The sequence below is a fragment of the Pyrus communis genome, chromosome 17 (genome assembly GCF_963583255.1).
Source record: "Pyrus communis chromosome 17, drPyrComm1.1, whole genome shotgun sequence".
Lineage (NCBI taxonomy): Eukaryota > Viridiplantae > Streptophyta > Magnoliopsida > Rosales > Rosaceae > Pyrus > Pyrus communis.
This window is the reverse complement of record NC_084819.1, coordinates 9,172,429-9,188,769: the sequence shown is the minus strand read 5'-3', so window position 1 is coordinate 9,188,769 and position 16,341 is coordinate 9,172,429. Positions and strand designations below refer to the sequence as shown.

The following is a 16,341-nucleotide window of genomic DNA, read 5'->3' as shown; positions in this document are numbered from 1 at the left end:
TCAATTTTTAATTTCATAATTTGTGATAATTAAAACACGCGTCAAGTTGAAATTAGGTTTTGTCATGCCACTAAGCATATTATTACTGGGCTTCTAAAGTTAATCGGGTTATTTGGTCCTTGCAACATTTCGTTGGATTCTGCCGCAGGCCAAAATTTACCGCTTTTTTATTTTAAAGAAAATTAATGAAAATGTTTGAAAATTTTGAATTTTAACGATAACGTCAAAATAAAAGGTAAATTTATTGTAAATAATTAATTTTTTAATATAAAAATACGATTTTTCTTTAAAATGAACATTAATATAAACTTTTCTTCATTTTACCGTAAAATAAATTTTTTACTGTCCTCCAAAATCTCCAGAAATAAAATAAATAAAAACTAAAAAGAAAAAACCAGTCGCTGAAATCTAATGGTTACTGGAAGAATCCCCGCTCGCTGACAACTTCTTCATCACTGAGTAGCTAATGAGTGATGACTGAGAGAGAGCCATGGCGGCCACCGTCTCCCACCTCCCCGCCTTCCTCTCCCTCTTCTCTCAGAGGAATCTCTTCCTCGTCCACCCCCAACACCAATCCACTCTCAGATTCACCGCCCAGCAACGCCGCCCAGAGCCGCGGCACTTCACGCTTCAAGCTTCTTCCGTCAAGAAGAAAACCAGGTCCGCATTTCCAGCCTCCACTTTTCTCTTTCATTTATCCACTTCTTCTCACTCGCGTTTTGGAAATTTCAGTAGGAAGGTCAAGAGCAATGCCGAGCTCTGCAATGAACTCCGGCAGTTCCTCACTGCCGTCGGACTTCCAGAATGTCACGTTCCGTCGTTGAAGGAGCTATCGCAGCACGGAAGGTATAAACTTCTTCGGTCACTATTCTGATAAATTTTGTTTTGTTTTCCTCCCCTTAATTTGATTCAAGCTGCTTAGTTAGGGTTTATCTGTGAATTGAAGGGTTTGGTTGGAATTATAATTGCCTCTTTGATTTCTGAGAAGTTTTGATAACGTTCCGGTCATCGATTGCTGATTGCTTGTTGCTACTTTTGTTTTCTTCAACAAATTTTGACTTTCGCTGTATCGGGTAGTATAGTTTTCATATTACATATACATGTATTGATATATATATATATATATATATATATATATATATATATATATATATATATATATATATATATATATATAGTATTGACTCGGAGACTCCATAAATTGGATCAAGTCTGATGCTTTTTGTCATACCGAAAATAATGAACCAGGGATGACCTTGCAAACATTGTCAGACGGAGAGGATATAAACTTATAAGAGAGCTTCTTGCGGACTCAAGCAAAAAAGATACAATTGGTAAGGCTGATAATGGGTTTGCTGGAATTCAGGATGCAATTGGTAAGAAGATAGTAACAGGTCAACGTATAATTCTTATGTAACAGGTCAACGTATAATTCTTATGTTCGCAACCTTATTTTATAGTATATACAACTGTTACTGATACCCTCTTAACAATTTAAAAGGTCAGGATCAACAGGTGAATGATTCGGTTGAGGATTTCTCTTTGTCAAGTGAAGTTTCAGTCTTGGAAACTAATTCTGGTAGTTTGATTTCTCATCCTGATCCGAGCCGTGATGACAGTGGTTGTTTAACTGTGGAATCTTCAGCTGATTTGTATAATTTAGAAGGTCATAGTGAGAAGGTGGATAATGTGAATGGAAGTGGTTCTGTGCCAACCAAATTTTCTGTAATGGAAAACCAATCAAGGAGTTCTAAAATTGGTCCACCCTTCAACTCTGACATTGATAGTAATACGCCTTCAGAAATTTCCACCCCTTCATCCTTGGGTGAACCTGATGATGTATCCCTGCCAACCACTGTTCACATCAAAGAAACCAATACTTGTAGTTCAAATGTCGGATTGGATCTGAACTCTGATGGATGTCCTCGCATGCCTGTAGAACCTGCTGATGGTTTGTCATTGGATGAAAAGGTCTTAGATATATGTCAGGATGGGAAGGTTAACAGTATGACTGATGAAAATTCCTCTTCAGCTGTAGTTTCCGGTTTGGAAGACCATTCTAGTTCAAATCTTGAATCAAGTCACAACTCTGATTACCATTACCCGCCATCTCCACCCAATTTATCCTTAGAGGAAAAAGTGGCAAACTTTATGCAGAATGGAGACTTGGATGCAGTTGAAGGTAAGTTGCCTTAAGATGCCTTTCCTTCAAATTTCTTCACAATATAATTATGTTTAGCAACTCACGTAATTTATTTTTAGTTTACGTGCACTATCAATGGTGATTCTTTTCTTGTTTGTTGTCATTGTTGATGTTTTTGAGCACTAAATCATTCTGATGTATGCTTATCTTTCATGCTGTTTGTTACTATATATGCTTACCTTTCATGCTATTTGTTACTAAATATGCTTACCTTTCATGCTATTTGTAACTACACACATGCTTCCCCTTCATTTTTCTTTCTCCTTTATTTCTTCATTTCCTTCAAATTTAATAATTGCTTGGAGTTTCTTGATACTGATAATATCTATGGCATAGTAACTGAAAATAATGCTGAAGAAATCAAAGGTAGATTTGGAAACACTGAAGAGGTTCAATTAAGAACTCCTACTTCGGGGCACTCTAAAAATGTGCTTGATGGAAGGGATGCAACTATGGCATTGAATCAAAGGACATCAACATCTACTATGGCAGTTGATCCCTCTCTTAGGTTGGTAACTTGTACATCTGTTCGAAGTTCCGTATTTTCTTCTCTAATTATTATTGTTCCTTCCTTTCTGACTGTTGTTACTATTCAACCTCATTTTGTTCTAATATCCCAAAGAGTGACATTTTAGGAATCCAAATTGTTAGGTTACCTTACGGAACTGGAACTCAAATTTGATGCATGACTGAACAATGTAGACGTAGTTGTCAACTTCTGCAGTGCATCAATGTTTTAGTGTATTCTTATAAAGAACTTTTTTATGTTTATAAAGTAGGGATGATGGTACACCAGCTGAAGGGCTAAGTTCTCTATATGACAAGGATTTGGATGTTAAGGTAATTACTTAACTCAAAACTATGTTACTTGCAACATCAACTTTGACAACAGTATTGCGTTTACTATTGTGTTTTTGGTTTACAGACAAATGAAAGAGACTATGAACTCGATGTTAGTCATCTCAAGTTTATGCTGGTACTATTCTCGTAAAGTTCTGCTTACACATTGAGCTTTCTACTTGAATTTGATTATAATTTCGATTATATTCCTTTTCTTAGCATCAGAAGGAGATTGAATTGTCACAGTTGAAAGAACAGATTAAGAAAGAACAGGTATATTAACTATTTTGGAGGTTCCTTTATACGGCATGACCTTGTTCACAGTATCGCAACATGGAAATATGTATGATGCATCCGATTTTGCTTGTTTTTGCATGCAATTTTTTCTGTGTAAGTTTCATACTTTTATGGCAATATAATCACTGATCTGATTATAGTGCATTTTACTTCTTCCTTTAGCTTGCTTTGTCAAACTTGCAAACCAAGGCTGAAATGGCAATCAGCAAAGCACAAAGGCTTGTCTCTGAAAAAGATGCAGAGTTACTTGCTGCTGAAGAAAGCCTTTCAGGATTAGTGGAGGTATCACATCTACCATTTTGCTGGACGTACTTTTGTATACATGTAATTATGCTATTAGAGCATTTTGGCAGTGAGTAGGATGTTTTCTAAGCAATGAAAAGCCCGTCGCTGACTCTTCATCATTCATGCATAAACAAATTCTCATACATGCATTTTTTGACAAGAATAAAAATTAAAAAATCTCATACATACACTGACAGCATTTGTATGACATTACAATTAGAGTTTGAAGTTTTGAACTTCCTGATTCTGAGATAATTAAAAACTATGTTGGCAATTGACAGATCTTTGGTTGTGATGGGTAGAAAAGAAATAGAGAGAGAGTGAGTGAGAGAGTGAGACTGAAACTACTGATAAGATTGTTGGTTGTAGTTAAAATTTAAAAGTATGTTACACCTGATGACCAGAATTTCCTGACCTCATCAGGTTGAGATCCAGTACAAGGGAGATGGTGAGATTGTGGAGGTGACTGGTAGCTTCAATGGTTGGCATCATCAGATTAAAATGGATCTGGAGTCATCATCTAGTATCATAGAACCCTTGAGGTGTTAACACTCTCTTTCTCTGTATAATTTGGCTTTAAACTTTTATTGTATCTTGTTACTTCGGTTGTGCCTAATTTGCTTGTTATCTTTCCTAAAGAGTGAAGATTCATCATATTCAGTTGACATATTATTGTTGGTTATTGTTAATCTTCCCTTTTATCGTTGTGCTATTTCTTCATTTAAGTTTTTTATATGCTTGATGCTCAAAATATTAGTTGAGTAATTAGCTTACTGATCTTCAGGACTACATTTTCGTGCAGGAAACCCAAACTTTGGTCAACAATGCTGTGGCTTTATCCAGGGACATATGAGGTGTGCACATCTAGCAGCTAAACGTTATGAACCGTTTTTTCGTTGGCAAGGAGAGTGTGAACCTTGAATAACTGTATCTAAAATGTGATATTAACTGCAGATAAAATTCATTGTTGATGGCCGATGGAAGATTGATCCTCAAAGAGAGTCAGTTACCAGGGGTACCATATGTAACAACATTCTCCGCGTTGACAGATGAATTGGCTCTGGCTGGGAGGTCACTTTCTGCCTTTAACCGTGGTATATAACTAAATATACGTCTCACTTCCACAGTCAAAATCAAATGCAAATGATGATTCTTGCAATGGATAGTTTATTTATTTATTTTTAGATTCTCGCTTGTTTAACTTAGCTGGTAAAAAATTTATTTCTGTTTTTGTTGATCATACTCTTATTTAGGTTGAATGTGTTGCAGACAAGGAGCCAAATTATCTACTATTTATTTGGCCTGCTGTTTAGGTAAAGAGGCAAAAGTGAAGTTGAAGCAGCCTAAGCCTATGCCATCGGAACAAGAAAGTGAATTGAAGACAAGACAGGCAGGCAAAGTGAAGGATCTATATGGTCTTATTCCGCGCAATGTATATATATCTGCTACTCGCCATGTATTTCAATTCCTAATTTTTTCTTTTTCCTGGTAGGATTGTTTTGATAATCCTTTTCAAGTGATTCTCTGTTCTTTATGATATTAGTTGGCTTAAAGTAAATAATTAGAAAATTAGTTTCTGAGTATCTGCTTTTGAATGTGCGACAGAGTGTGGGGAGGAGGAGGAGTCCATGGGATGTGCGACAGAATGTCCTGCTGTCCAGGGACACGCCTTGCGGTTTTTACCCTCGTAAGTTGTAACATCCCAATAAGCCGAAGTGGCACCAGTGCTAGCATGAAGAGTTTGGGTGGGCGACAGTTGCTTGTTAGCATTGCACCTGGCCTACCAAATGTACCAAATAGGACAAAGCGATGTGGGTAAGGGATCGCAATCTATCCTCCTTACTTCCCAGGTCGTCTGTCAAAACCGCATTGCTACATTAGTTAGATGCAAGGTTTCAAGATTTGCTTTGTTGTCGAACAACACTATAAGCTTTTAAGGGCAATCAACTGTATACGAAAACGGTTTTGACTGCTACAAAACTAAGGTTCTAAAAGACACTGGGTGTTAGTTAGGCGGCGGGCTGAGCCTTAGCGTCTAGGTGGGAGCCTAGGCGGATTTAAGTAAATTTATTATATATCGTATAAATAAGTGTTTGTGTTTGCTTATACTTCAAAAATACATTGGAATACATAAATTGCAAAATGGAATGACATATAGATTATAAAGTATAGAACATAATAAAAACATGGGGAACAAGCATATCATATGTGTTTTTTCTAAGTATTCAACAAGTCTTTTACAATTTATTGAAAAAAATAAAATGCAAACAAAAATTACGTATTTTTTATCTAAGTGAGAGTCGTGGCCTAGGTAGAGTGCCCAAGCATGTTTAGGCACTATTTCTTAATTTTCAAACTCCTAGGGATTAATCGGGGACGGTCTTCAACAACCTAGCGCCTAGGCTCTAGGGATTAATTAAGGCGATTTTCAACCTGCTAGCGTCTAGACGGGGCCTAGACGACTTTAGGCGGAGTTTTTTTTTATGAATAGTGTACAAAACAAATATAAGCTCGGAGCATTGGGAAATTGGCCTATCTAGAGATTACGTCAATAATGAACGTTACTGCGGTGATATATAAAGTTAATACGTGTTGTGATGTATTTTTCATTCTTTTTATTTCTAATTCCTTGATTGATTTGAAACACTAACGCAAAAGTCCTCCCATCATAGAGCCAGACTCCAATGACCAGAAAGTCCGTAAAGAGATGGATTTTATAGATTGTAAGGTGTTGGTGTGGAAACCATGTGGAAATGTCGTTGCTAGTTGCTGTCCATCCCATATTATACCAATTAACTCAGTCGTGTCTCCTTCCATTAGTACAAAAAATAGTTTGGGCGACGCAGGTACCTTCGTCGTGCAACGTCAAAAAACGTTGCCTGAAAATTAGCCCAATGAAACTTGCGTCGCACACCAACCGTCGCGCAAAGACAGTGAAAGCAGGGTTTGTGTGATGAAGAGAGCACCTGCGTCGCGCAAAATGTCTTTGCGCCACGTAGGTTACTTCCGTCAACAAACCTCCTTTGTGAGACGGAAGAACATGCGTCACGCAAAAGAGGTTTGCACGACGAAGAAGTAACCTACGTTGCGCAACACAGGTTCTGTTGTCGCGCAAAAACTCTTTGCGTGACGCAGGTTACTTCTTCGTCGTACAAGCCCTTATTTGTTTGTTTTTTTTTTTTTTTTTGCAAAAATATTTTTTATTTAATTCTTTTTATAAACATTGTAATTAAATTATAAACAATAATTAATAAACCAAGAAAAAGTATTTAATTATAAAATATATGAAAATGTACATACAAAATGTCCGAACATAAAAGGAAAAACTACAACAAGTAGTCTTCTAGGTTTGATATATCAGGCTACTGGGTATTGGCTAGGCGAACTGGTTGGGAGGTCGAAGGTGGAGTAGTATCAGGTGCTGGCATTAGGATTTGGAGGCCGAACATATGTAATGCCTGTACAATCATACTCATCTGCTCGCCCTGGGCCATAAGCTGACCTTTTAGGGTTGCCACTTCCTCCTTCAAGGCGTTGACCTGTCTTGTGGCCGATCTGGAAGAAGAGGCACCCGTCTCACGAACCTATGCCTTCCTCATACACCAAACAATCTTGCCATGACGACAACCGAACTTCTGATCCAGGACCTCAGTCAAGATCTGAAGACCTGCATCCTTGGGTACAGTGACGTCCACGATCAGGATCTCTGGAGGAAGCTGCGATGCTGATTCTTGGAGAACAGCAGTGCGCTTTTCCACCATAGCAGCCTATAATAATAAAGAAAAAACATGTAATGTTTAATAACAAAATATAATTAATATTTGAACAATTCGTAAATGTAAGAATATTAACAATTACATATACTTACATGAAGCTGCTCAGTGATCTCATCGTCGGGTCGAACGTAAACTTCCTTGAACATGTCGATTTATGGGAACTTAAAACCCTCCTAAAGAAAAAAACATTAAGAAAAATTTATTAATCAATAATAAAAAATAAATTGTATAAAATTTCAAAATTAATATACTTTTACCTAATGTCGCGCATCAACCATATACGAAAAGGGCATCGAACAAAAATGGTGGAGAAGTGTTCCTGAACTTTCTTGCCAGCAACAAATTTCTTTTGTTAAACACACAATATATATGTTAGTGAAACTATTTGAAAGAAATTATTAAAAAAAGCTTAAAAAAATAACTAAAACCTTAATAAATTCTTATTAAAATAAATTGTATAAAATTTCAAAATTAATATACTTTTACCTAATGTTGCACCTCAACCATATACGAAAAGGGCATCAAATAGAAATGGTGGAAAGTGTTCTCGAACTTTCTTGCCAGCAACAAATTTCTTTTGTTAAACACACAATATATATGTTAGTGAAACTATTTGAAAGAAATTATTAAAAAAAGCTTAAAAAAATAACTAAAACCTTAATAAATTCTTATTAAAATAAATTGTATAAAATTTCAAAATTAATATACTTTTACCTAATGTCGCGCCTCAACCATATATGAAAAGGGCATCGAACATAAATGGTGAAGAAGTGTTCCCGAACTTTCTTGCCAGCAACAAAGTTCTTTTGTTAAACACACAATATACATGTTAGTGCAACTATTTGAAAGAAATTATTAAAAAAAGCTTAAAAAAATAACTAAAACCTTAATAAATTCTTATTAAAATATTGTGTACATACCACAAATTTTGGGTCCGTAAAATGTTTGCAGAGCCACTCCCAGTTCTCCGGCCGGTCCACCAACTCGGTTGGGCAACCCTCTAGGCGAGCAATCTCTGGATCATCCCATAGCTTAAAATGTGCGTGAAGATCAGTCTTCGAATGATTGTACCAGGTTGCTAAGGTCTCCTCTAAGTAGGCGATGGCCTCGGGGGATATGTCCTGAAGATCATAATTGACCTACAAATATGAAAAACAATAAAATAATAGTAAGAAATTTAATAATATTAAGATACTATACTTTGGTTTATAATATTTGTAAACAAAATTAAAAATTTGATAAAGGCTAAAAATTAATATACTAACCGAAAACTTGTCTTACACAAGTTTATTCGTCTCCTTGGGAATTTTTGCCCAAGACCCACTACACATGACAACACCACCGAATAACATAACCACTGCTAGTAACGACGCTGCCATGCTGTTGTGAGGTAACCACTCCACAATGTCGCGAGTCATATGCAATCTTGATCAAGGTGGCGGACAGACGTATGTTTTGTGCCGACTTCAGCATTCGATTGGGCCCCCTTGGTGTTTTTTTTAGCTGCCCAAAAAAACTTAAATGGTGAAAACCCTAAGCTTAAATTTCTAAAGAAAATTCGGCAAAACCTCCCCTAATAGTATATCATTTCCCAAAACATTAAAACAGTTAAATAACAGTAATTCACAACCTGCAACACATTTTCATAATCCAACAAATTTTCACAATCATAAAAATAATAGTTTTAAAATGAAAAAAAAAAAAAATACAACGTAGTGAGAATTAGAAAAAACTACCTGGCTGGGAGCCCCCACCCTCGACTCTGGGTGTTGAGGAAGTGTGATTAGAAAGCTCTGGATCGCGGCTGAGCCAGTGAGGTCACCATGCTCTGAGCGGTTGAACTGACATTGATGACGTCGATGATGTGGGCACCTGGGACGTCGTAGGAGTAGCCTCAGTAAGGGGTTTAGGCTCCCCAATCAATGGAGCACTCGTGCCTGGAGCAGTAGATGCTGATAATGCGGGAGGGGCATTGGTCACATTCCGACGACGAGTGATCAACTGCGACATCTATAGACTTTTTGAACCATAAAAATATAACATTAGAAACTAATCATTTCTTACATTTGAAACTAATCAATTAGCAGCGAAATATATCCTTTCTTGCATTTGTTCACATATATATAAAGCAATAATGCAATGGTAGAAACAATGCTAATTAAAGATGTCAACTATACTTTAAACCAATGGGATCAGATGTTTCGTTTATGTGTATCTTGATTATTTTGGTCGCAATCGTGATGCGTTCTCTATGTGCAATGAAGCTCTATTTTATATTTTTATTATTAAAGTAAGTGCAGCAAACAAAGTGGCCATACAACAGGGTACGCAAGTTAACATGATGAAAATCAATTTAATCGATCATATTTTTATTTGTCATAAAATACATGTAAGAAAACAATTCTAAGTAGATATATACTTGATGTTTATCCAAAAGCTATCTTCAAACACTTTGACAATATTCTTAGAGCAGTTATTAAATTCTATACCTAATTATCATGGCCTATCTCACATGGACAAATCAATCATCAAACATAGACAGTCCTTATGCACCTCATTATACAGCACGGGAAGCATGACAATGACAGCCCTACTGAGACCCCTTAATTCATCCTCAAAATATATAATTTTTCTATTAACTTTATATTTACTTTAATAATAATCAATTTGATTTCTTTATGATTTATTGCATTGAAAAAAGACAAATTTGACACTACGAGGTATCGAACTATTTCAACCAAAAACTAACATTAAAAAATTTTCAAATTTCATGAGACTTTGTTCTAGATTTAGGTATTCATTGAGGATATCATGACAACATGTGTAAGAAGCTTGAAGGTCTCAACCAACTTTGATTATAATATCAAATTATGCCAAGAAAGTGCTAATACTAGAATTTACCATGCTATAAGCTTAGACTGTGGCTAGATAGCCTAGTTCTCTGACCAAAATTAGTTCACTCTAAGACCCTGGGACTCCAATTAAATGGAGCTTGACTAGACACATTGTCGAAAGAGAAAAACCAAAACCAGAAGGTTTTCTGGATGGAAGGTCATCCAACATAGTTAGTCGACTTCTTCATTAGCCAGCAGTTGGCTAAAGATCCTTACAATTTAAATATCCCATGCGATTGCCAATCATACTTCAGATTGAAGATAAGACAACAAAACAAATATCCACTAAGTTTCTTCAATCCACTAGTGTTACCTTGTGTTTTCCAGACTCCACATATTTGAGAAATGGAATTTTATTAAAGAGCTAAAATTGAGATGAAAAACCTAGTGAACCAAAGGTCCACCCACTATATGATAGAACCCTAGAATCAAATCCAAAAATACACCTCTAACATTGCAATACAACTCTAAAAACTATCCTACAACAACTCCCCAATCTAATAAAATTACAGAAAATGCAAAATCTCTAAAGGGTTGGAGAAAGCAAGAAACCATAGTACACAAACTAGAAGGAAGTTAAGCTCATGTCATTACCCAAGAAAGATAGGAAAAAACAATGCAGACAATTCATTCACTACCTCACTGAGAATCCATGACATCAATGCAGGCATCCAATGCAACAAGAAGAACCCAAGTGCATAGCATAATTAGCAGTTAACCACCATAAAAAAATGTGACTGCCCATAAATCTTTCCTCAACTATTACAAAACTTTAAGTTTTGAATCCATTTTGCCTCTCAATTTCGACCAAATGAAGGTTCATACACGGGACTTAAAGTTCTTTTGTGTGTTATAACTAAATGAGTTTTGATAAATTATATGGTGAGATCTATGACTAGTTGCAGAGGGTGAAGAATCCACCAATACCATTGAAGGACTTTGCCAGTATTGAATCCTAACCCTAAAATTCAATTTAACACAAAAACCCCCAATTTCTAATTTAATTTTCCAAATTGAATCTAATTACAATACCAAAATCTTCAAATTAAGGCATTAAAACCTGATTCTGACCTTAGAAAGAAGAAAAATTAAGAATTAAGAAAAGATAAATACCATAATCCATTCATAATTTTATTTAGTTTCAGAATTACCAGATGAACACCAACCTTAACATATGACATGTATTTAGCACCATCGCTACTGTAGATATTGTGCTTGTGTAGATTGTCTCCTTTTTTTGGATCTTGCTCCTGCATTTAGTGCTCCATTTGGTGTAACCCACAAATTTCTACCTTTGTCCTGTAGGAAGCCTTTCTCACGAATCCTGACACAATAAAAACTTATAGATCTCATGCACGTCTAAAGTAGATTGATATATACAAGACAAAAACTTTAGGCAAATTCTACAGAGCAATCATCAATCCAAAGAAACACAAACTTATATAGGTGTTATAGTTTAATTCAGTTTACATCATGTTTAAGAGCAAGGGAGGGATTGCATTCGAAAAAACAGAAAGAATTGATATAAATTCAGACCTGATCTGGTAGACAAGGCCAACATGGCCTCGGAAAGCTGCAACAAATTAAGAGCAAGGGAGGGATTGCATGATGAAGAGAGATGAAATATTTGTATGATGAATTTAAGAGCAAGAGAGGGATTGGAGATGGTTTTGAAGAGAGATGGGGAGGGAGGTAGCTGCTGCAACTGGGTTTGTAGTTTTTGCCTCCCAAACTGATTAAGTAATGTGGAAAAAGTCTTTGACTTTGCGCAACGAAGACTGACGTTGTGCAAAACAGTTTTGCGTGAGGAAGGTGCACCTCCATCTTGCAAAGCTGTTTTGCGCAACGAATGAACACCTTTGTCGCTCAAAGTTGAGAATAAAAGTGGTTAAAGTCTTTGTTTGGCACCAAAAACTAGCACGACGCATATATCGCTGTAAACACGAAAAATTCCTGCAACAAGAAACAAGAATACCGTGTACAAAATATATTTTGTATTAATGATTTTGGGGTTACAATCTCTTTGTAATTTGATCCTCTGATTCTATCTTCGTAGGGTGTAGGTTTGTGGATGAGTTGTTGATCCAAAGGGCCGTCGGGGCTTGGTCTAAGGATGAACAGTTGATGAACGGATCTTCAAGGGGCGTTGGGCTTGATCTTGAAGAATGGGTGTATGGGTTTGTTGAGGTTGTTGATCCAAAGGGCCGTTGGGGCTTGATCTTAGGATGAACGGATGATGAACACTTTCTTCAAGGGGCCGTCGGGGCTTGATCTTGAGTCAGTTGGAGTTCTTCAAGGGCCGTTGGGGCTTGGCCTTGAAGGAGGATTTTACGAAGAATGAAGAGTGTTTTCTTGATCCTTCGGGATTTGCTTGAGAGCTTTAGAGTTTCGAGGCTTCAAGGTTTTGGTGTGATGTACATTCCCTTCTTTCTTTCTTTCTTCCTTTCTTTCTCCCCCTTGAAATGAATGCCTTGGCTTCCTATTTATAGAATTCCAAAACTTGATTTTTGGATTTAAATAATCAGATGAAATAAATCATTTCTGCCAGGTATTGACACGTGTCCTATTTGATGACCTTTCCAATTTATTTCGATTTTTTGTTGAGTCACACGCTACATGTAAAATTTATGTGACACGTGAGCGTTGAAATTTTAATTATTGGTCAACATTCATTTCACCGAAATTTTGATGTCTACAAATGCCCCCACTTCAAGGCGCGTCGTAGACATGTGCTTGTCACGTGTAGAAGATGCGTTTTGAAGTCCCTTAATGTAGATGTCAACCCAAGGGCCGTCGAGGCTTGATCTTGAGTTCGACTGGAAATTTCTTCAAGGGCCATCGAGGCTTGATCTTGAGTTCGACTGGAAGATTTTCTGGTTTCCTCCAATCGTTGATTTTCCACAAGCTTAATCTTGAACTGGGCTGGAGATTTCTTCAAGGGCCATCGAGGCTTGATCTTGAGTTCGACTGGAAGATTTTCTGGTTTCCTCCAATCGTTGATTTTCCTTTGTGCTACTCTTGAACTGGGCAGCAGGATTCTTTTGGTCTCCCCCGAAGGTCTGAGCTTACTCCTTTTATCTGTTTCTTTGTTCAATCTCTCCAATTCGTATTGAAGAGGGTTAGAGGATAGCTCAGCATATGCAGTTGTTGCTTGTCTCCACATGCCTCAATGTATCATTTTCACTTGCCTTACTTGCTCCCCTTTGCAGAAGTGGTCCCTTATCTGGAAGTGTATCAACCGTTGAAGATGACTACTCGAGAGCAACGCTAGGTAAGCAACCAGGGAATAGATTCCAGGCAGTCGGTTCCAGATCGGAAGACTGACTCCAAGTGCCGGCTGATTGCTTCTTTCACTTTGCCATGCGAGTAAGAACAAGGACAAAGGAAAAGACAGGGAAAAAGCATGATATGAGGTACCTTTGCTTTCAAAGAAGCAGCGAATGAATCAGCACATATATTTGTTGTGCTTGTCTCCACATGCTTCGATGTATCATTTTCACTTGCCTTACTTGCTCCCTTTGCAGAAGTGGTATTTCCTTATGCAGGTTTGGCATCTTCTCTTGTAGTATTTGTCTTCTGATGCAGGAGTTGAATGCAAACCTTGCATTTGAATGGACCATCACTTCTTGGTGGCAGCGCAAGTTTGAGTGGAGGTTCCGACATATTGCTTTCTCTGTCCTTGTCCTGGCAGGTGAGAACAAGGGCAAAGGAAAAGACAGGGAAAAAGCATGATATGAGATACCTTTGCTTTCGCCCTTGATGATATGGGATACTTTTGCTTTTGAAGAAGCGGCGAATGAATCGGCACATATATTTGTTGTGCTTGTCTCCACATGCTTCGATCTACCATCTCCTCCTGGCTCATCTGTACTCCAGATATCTGGTATCTTCTTTGGGGAAGAAGAAAAAATTGAGTATTTCGAGAGGCTTTGCTGGGAGTGCACCCTCAGAGGTGAGAAAGAGTTGGGCATTTTCTTCAGGTCTGTCTTGCCATAAAAGATGAAGGTCGACATATATAGGGATTTCCCAACAGCAAGTGGTGGTACTGTTCTTTTACCCTTGTCGACAAACGTCTCTTCAATTTTTGAGCGAGCGTCTCTTCGGTTTCTGAGCGAGCGCCTCTTCGAAAAAGTAGTCACGGGTGCGGCTCTATCACCGCGCTTGTTGGCAAAGGCGCGTAGTTGGGATGATAACCTTCACGTGTTTTCAACTTTGTCAGAGATCTTTTGACAAAGTTGAACGCGTTAACTGAAAAGCCGCGAAAGCGTCGCCGAACTTCACGCAGGAAAATCCGGTTTTTTGAATCGGTGGTCGTGTCGCCTTGGCTTTTTATAGAGGTATCGATCACCTCCAACATGCACACTTTGAAGATTGCCCGTTTGTGAAAATTGTCTTCGGCCCTTTCTGATTTTACTCCATCCACCTTTCTCTTTGAACACTTTTGAAAAATGGCAAACCCATCGAACCTTAGCTTAGAATTGAGTCTCAGCAGTGATACGGGCGCGCCGCGTCAAGGTAACGTATGGCGCCCTTCTTTCTTATCTTCTAACGGTCCTTTTACAGGTGAAGACTCCGTGATGCAGGACGCCACAATAGCTACAATAGTAGCTAGGAACCTCCTCACTCCAAAAGATAGTAGGCTGCTGTCAGGACGGTCCGATGAGTTGGCCGTTCAAGAGTCCCTGGCTCTCAGTGTTCAGTGTGCGGGCTCTGTGTCCAACATGGGCCAACGCCTACTTGCTCGCTCCCGTCAGGTTGAATCGTTGATGGCAGAGGTGGAAAATCTTAAGCAGGAGATCAAACAGCTTAAGCACGAGAATAGAAGTTTGCACGTGCTTGCCAACAACTATTCGACGGGCATGAAGAGGAAGCTTGATGAGCTGCAAGAATCTGAAGGTCGGATTCAAAGTGACCGTCAAAGGCTTGCTGCTTATCTCCAGAGGCACCTTTTTCTTGGGTCATCCAGCGTTCCACCAAGTATTGTGGCCTCGAATGATCTAGCTCCGATGCCTTCCGCTCCGAGAGTTTTGCCAAATAATGGGGCTTCACGTGAACATCCTTTGTGAAAGCTCCATCTTTTTTTTTTTTATTTTTTTTATTTTTTTACGCAGTTGTAATTTCTTAGAGATTAATGGACATGCTTTATTTTATTCAGTGTATTGTGTTAAATACAAATAAAACACATACATCACTAAGATTTTTTTTTTTTTTTTTTTTTCTCCTTCGGTGGCGCTGATCCACCAAAGATTTTTTTTTTTTTTGGAAAGTGGCCAACTTGGCTATGCTTTCAGCTAGACAACAACTTGCAAATGCTTTTGGCTATAAAAAATGATTTTTTTTTTTTTTTTTGGAAAGTGGCCAACTTGGCTATGCTTTCAGCTAGACAACAACTTGCAAATGCTTTTGGCTATAAAAAATTATAAAGGAAGAAAAGGAGAAACATCTTTCCTTGTTTTGGGGAGGAAAAACAGGAAAATGTTTTTGTTTTTTTTCTTCAACATCCGTTGGTTTAAATAGCCTTTGAAGCAAAGGGAAAAGTGAAGATAGCTCATTTCGGTTTTGGAGAAAATAGAGAAGAAGAGAGAGCTCAATACTCTGCTGAGAAAAAGAAAGAAGCTGCAAATAGAGAAGGGAAGCTGCTGCTTCATTTGGTTAGTAATCATCTACCAAAGTAGTTGTTGTTTGTAATAGCTTTGAGCTATATGTATAGAGAAGAAATTATTCATTATATTTCTTCCTCTATTTGTTTCTTTGGTGTGTGAGAGCTTTTGGGTGTATTGGGTTATTTGGGCTGTGAGATTGCCAACACTTTGTAAACTCCCATTTGGTTGATAGTGGATTATTGGGTGAGCTCCTACTGCTCCGAGGACGTACTCCAGTTACACTGACTGTGGAGGAACCTCGTTAAAATCTTTGTGTCTTTTATATTTTGTTCTTTTATATTTTGTTCTTGCATTTTTTTGTTTTTTTTTTTATTATTATTTTTTTGTTTTTTTTTGTTTTTATTAATTTTTTTATATGGTGATCTGCAAGGCTGAGGCTGCCA

The 16,341-nt window shown here is 37.6% G+C and overlaps 1 protein-coding gene across 4 annotated transcripts; it reads left to right on the top strand.

The window, feature by feature from the left end:
- Positions 1 to 420: 420 nt before the first annotated feature.
- LOC137722996 (protein PTST homolog 3, chloroplastic-like) lies at positions 421 to 5,208 on the top strand. Of its 4 annotated transcripts, none has more exons than XM_068462144.1 (13): positions 421 to 660; positions 733 to 846; positions 1,249 to 1,334; positions 1,502 to 2,182; positions 2,540 to 2,711; positions 2,983 to 3,043; positions 3,129 to 3,179; positions 3,263 to 3,316; positions 3,503 to 3,622; positions 4,049 to 4,167; positions 4,428 to 4,479; positions 4,580 to 4,719; positions 4,879 to 5,208. In XM_068462144.1, exons 1-12 carry the CDS (start codon positions 491 to 493, stop codon positions 4,676 to 4,678), a joined length of 1,779 nt encoding a protein of 592 aa, XP_068318245.1. In that variant the 5' UTR covers positions 421 to 490; the 3' UTR covers positions 4,679 to 4,719; positions 4,879 to 5,208. The 4 variants fall into 4 exon arrangements, with proteins under 4 accessions (XP_068318245.1, XP_068318244.1, XP_068318243.1 ...); XM_068462143.1 differs by having other exon boundaries at positions 2,980 to 3,043; positions 4,580 to 4,696; positions 4,895 to 5,208; XM_068462142.1 differs by having other exon boundaries at positions 2,980 to 3,043; positions 4,895 to 5,208.
- The last annotated feature ends 11,133 nt before the right edge of the window (positions 5,209 to 16,341 follow it).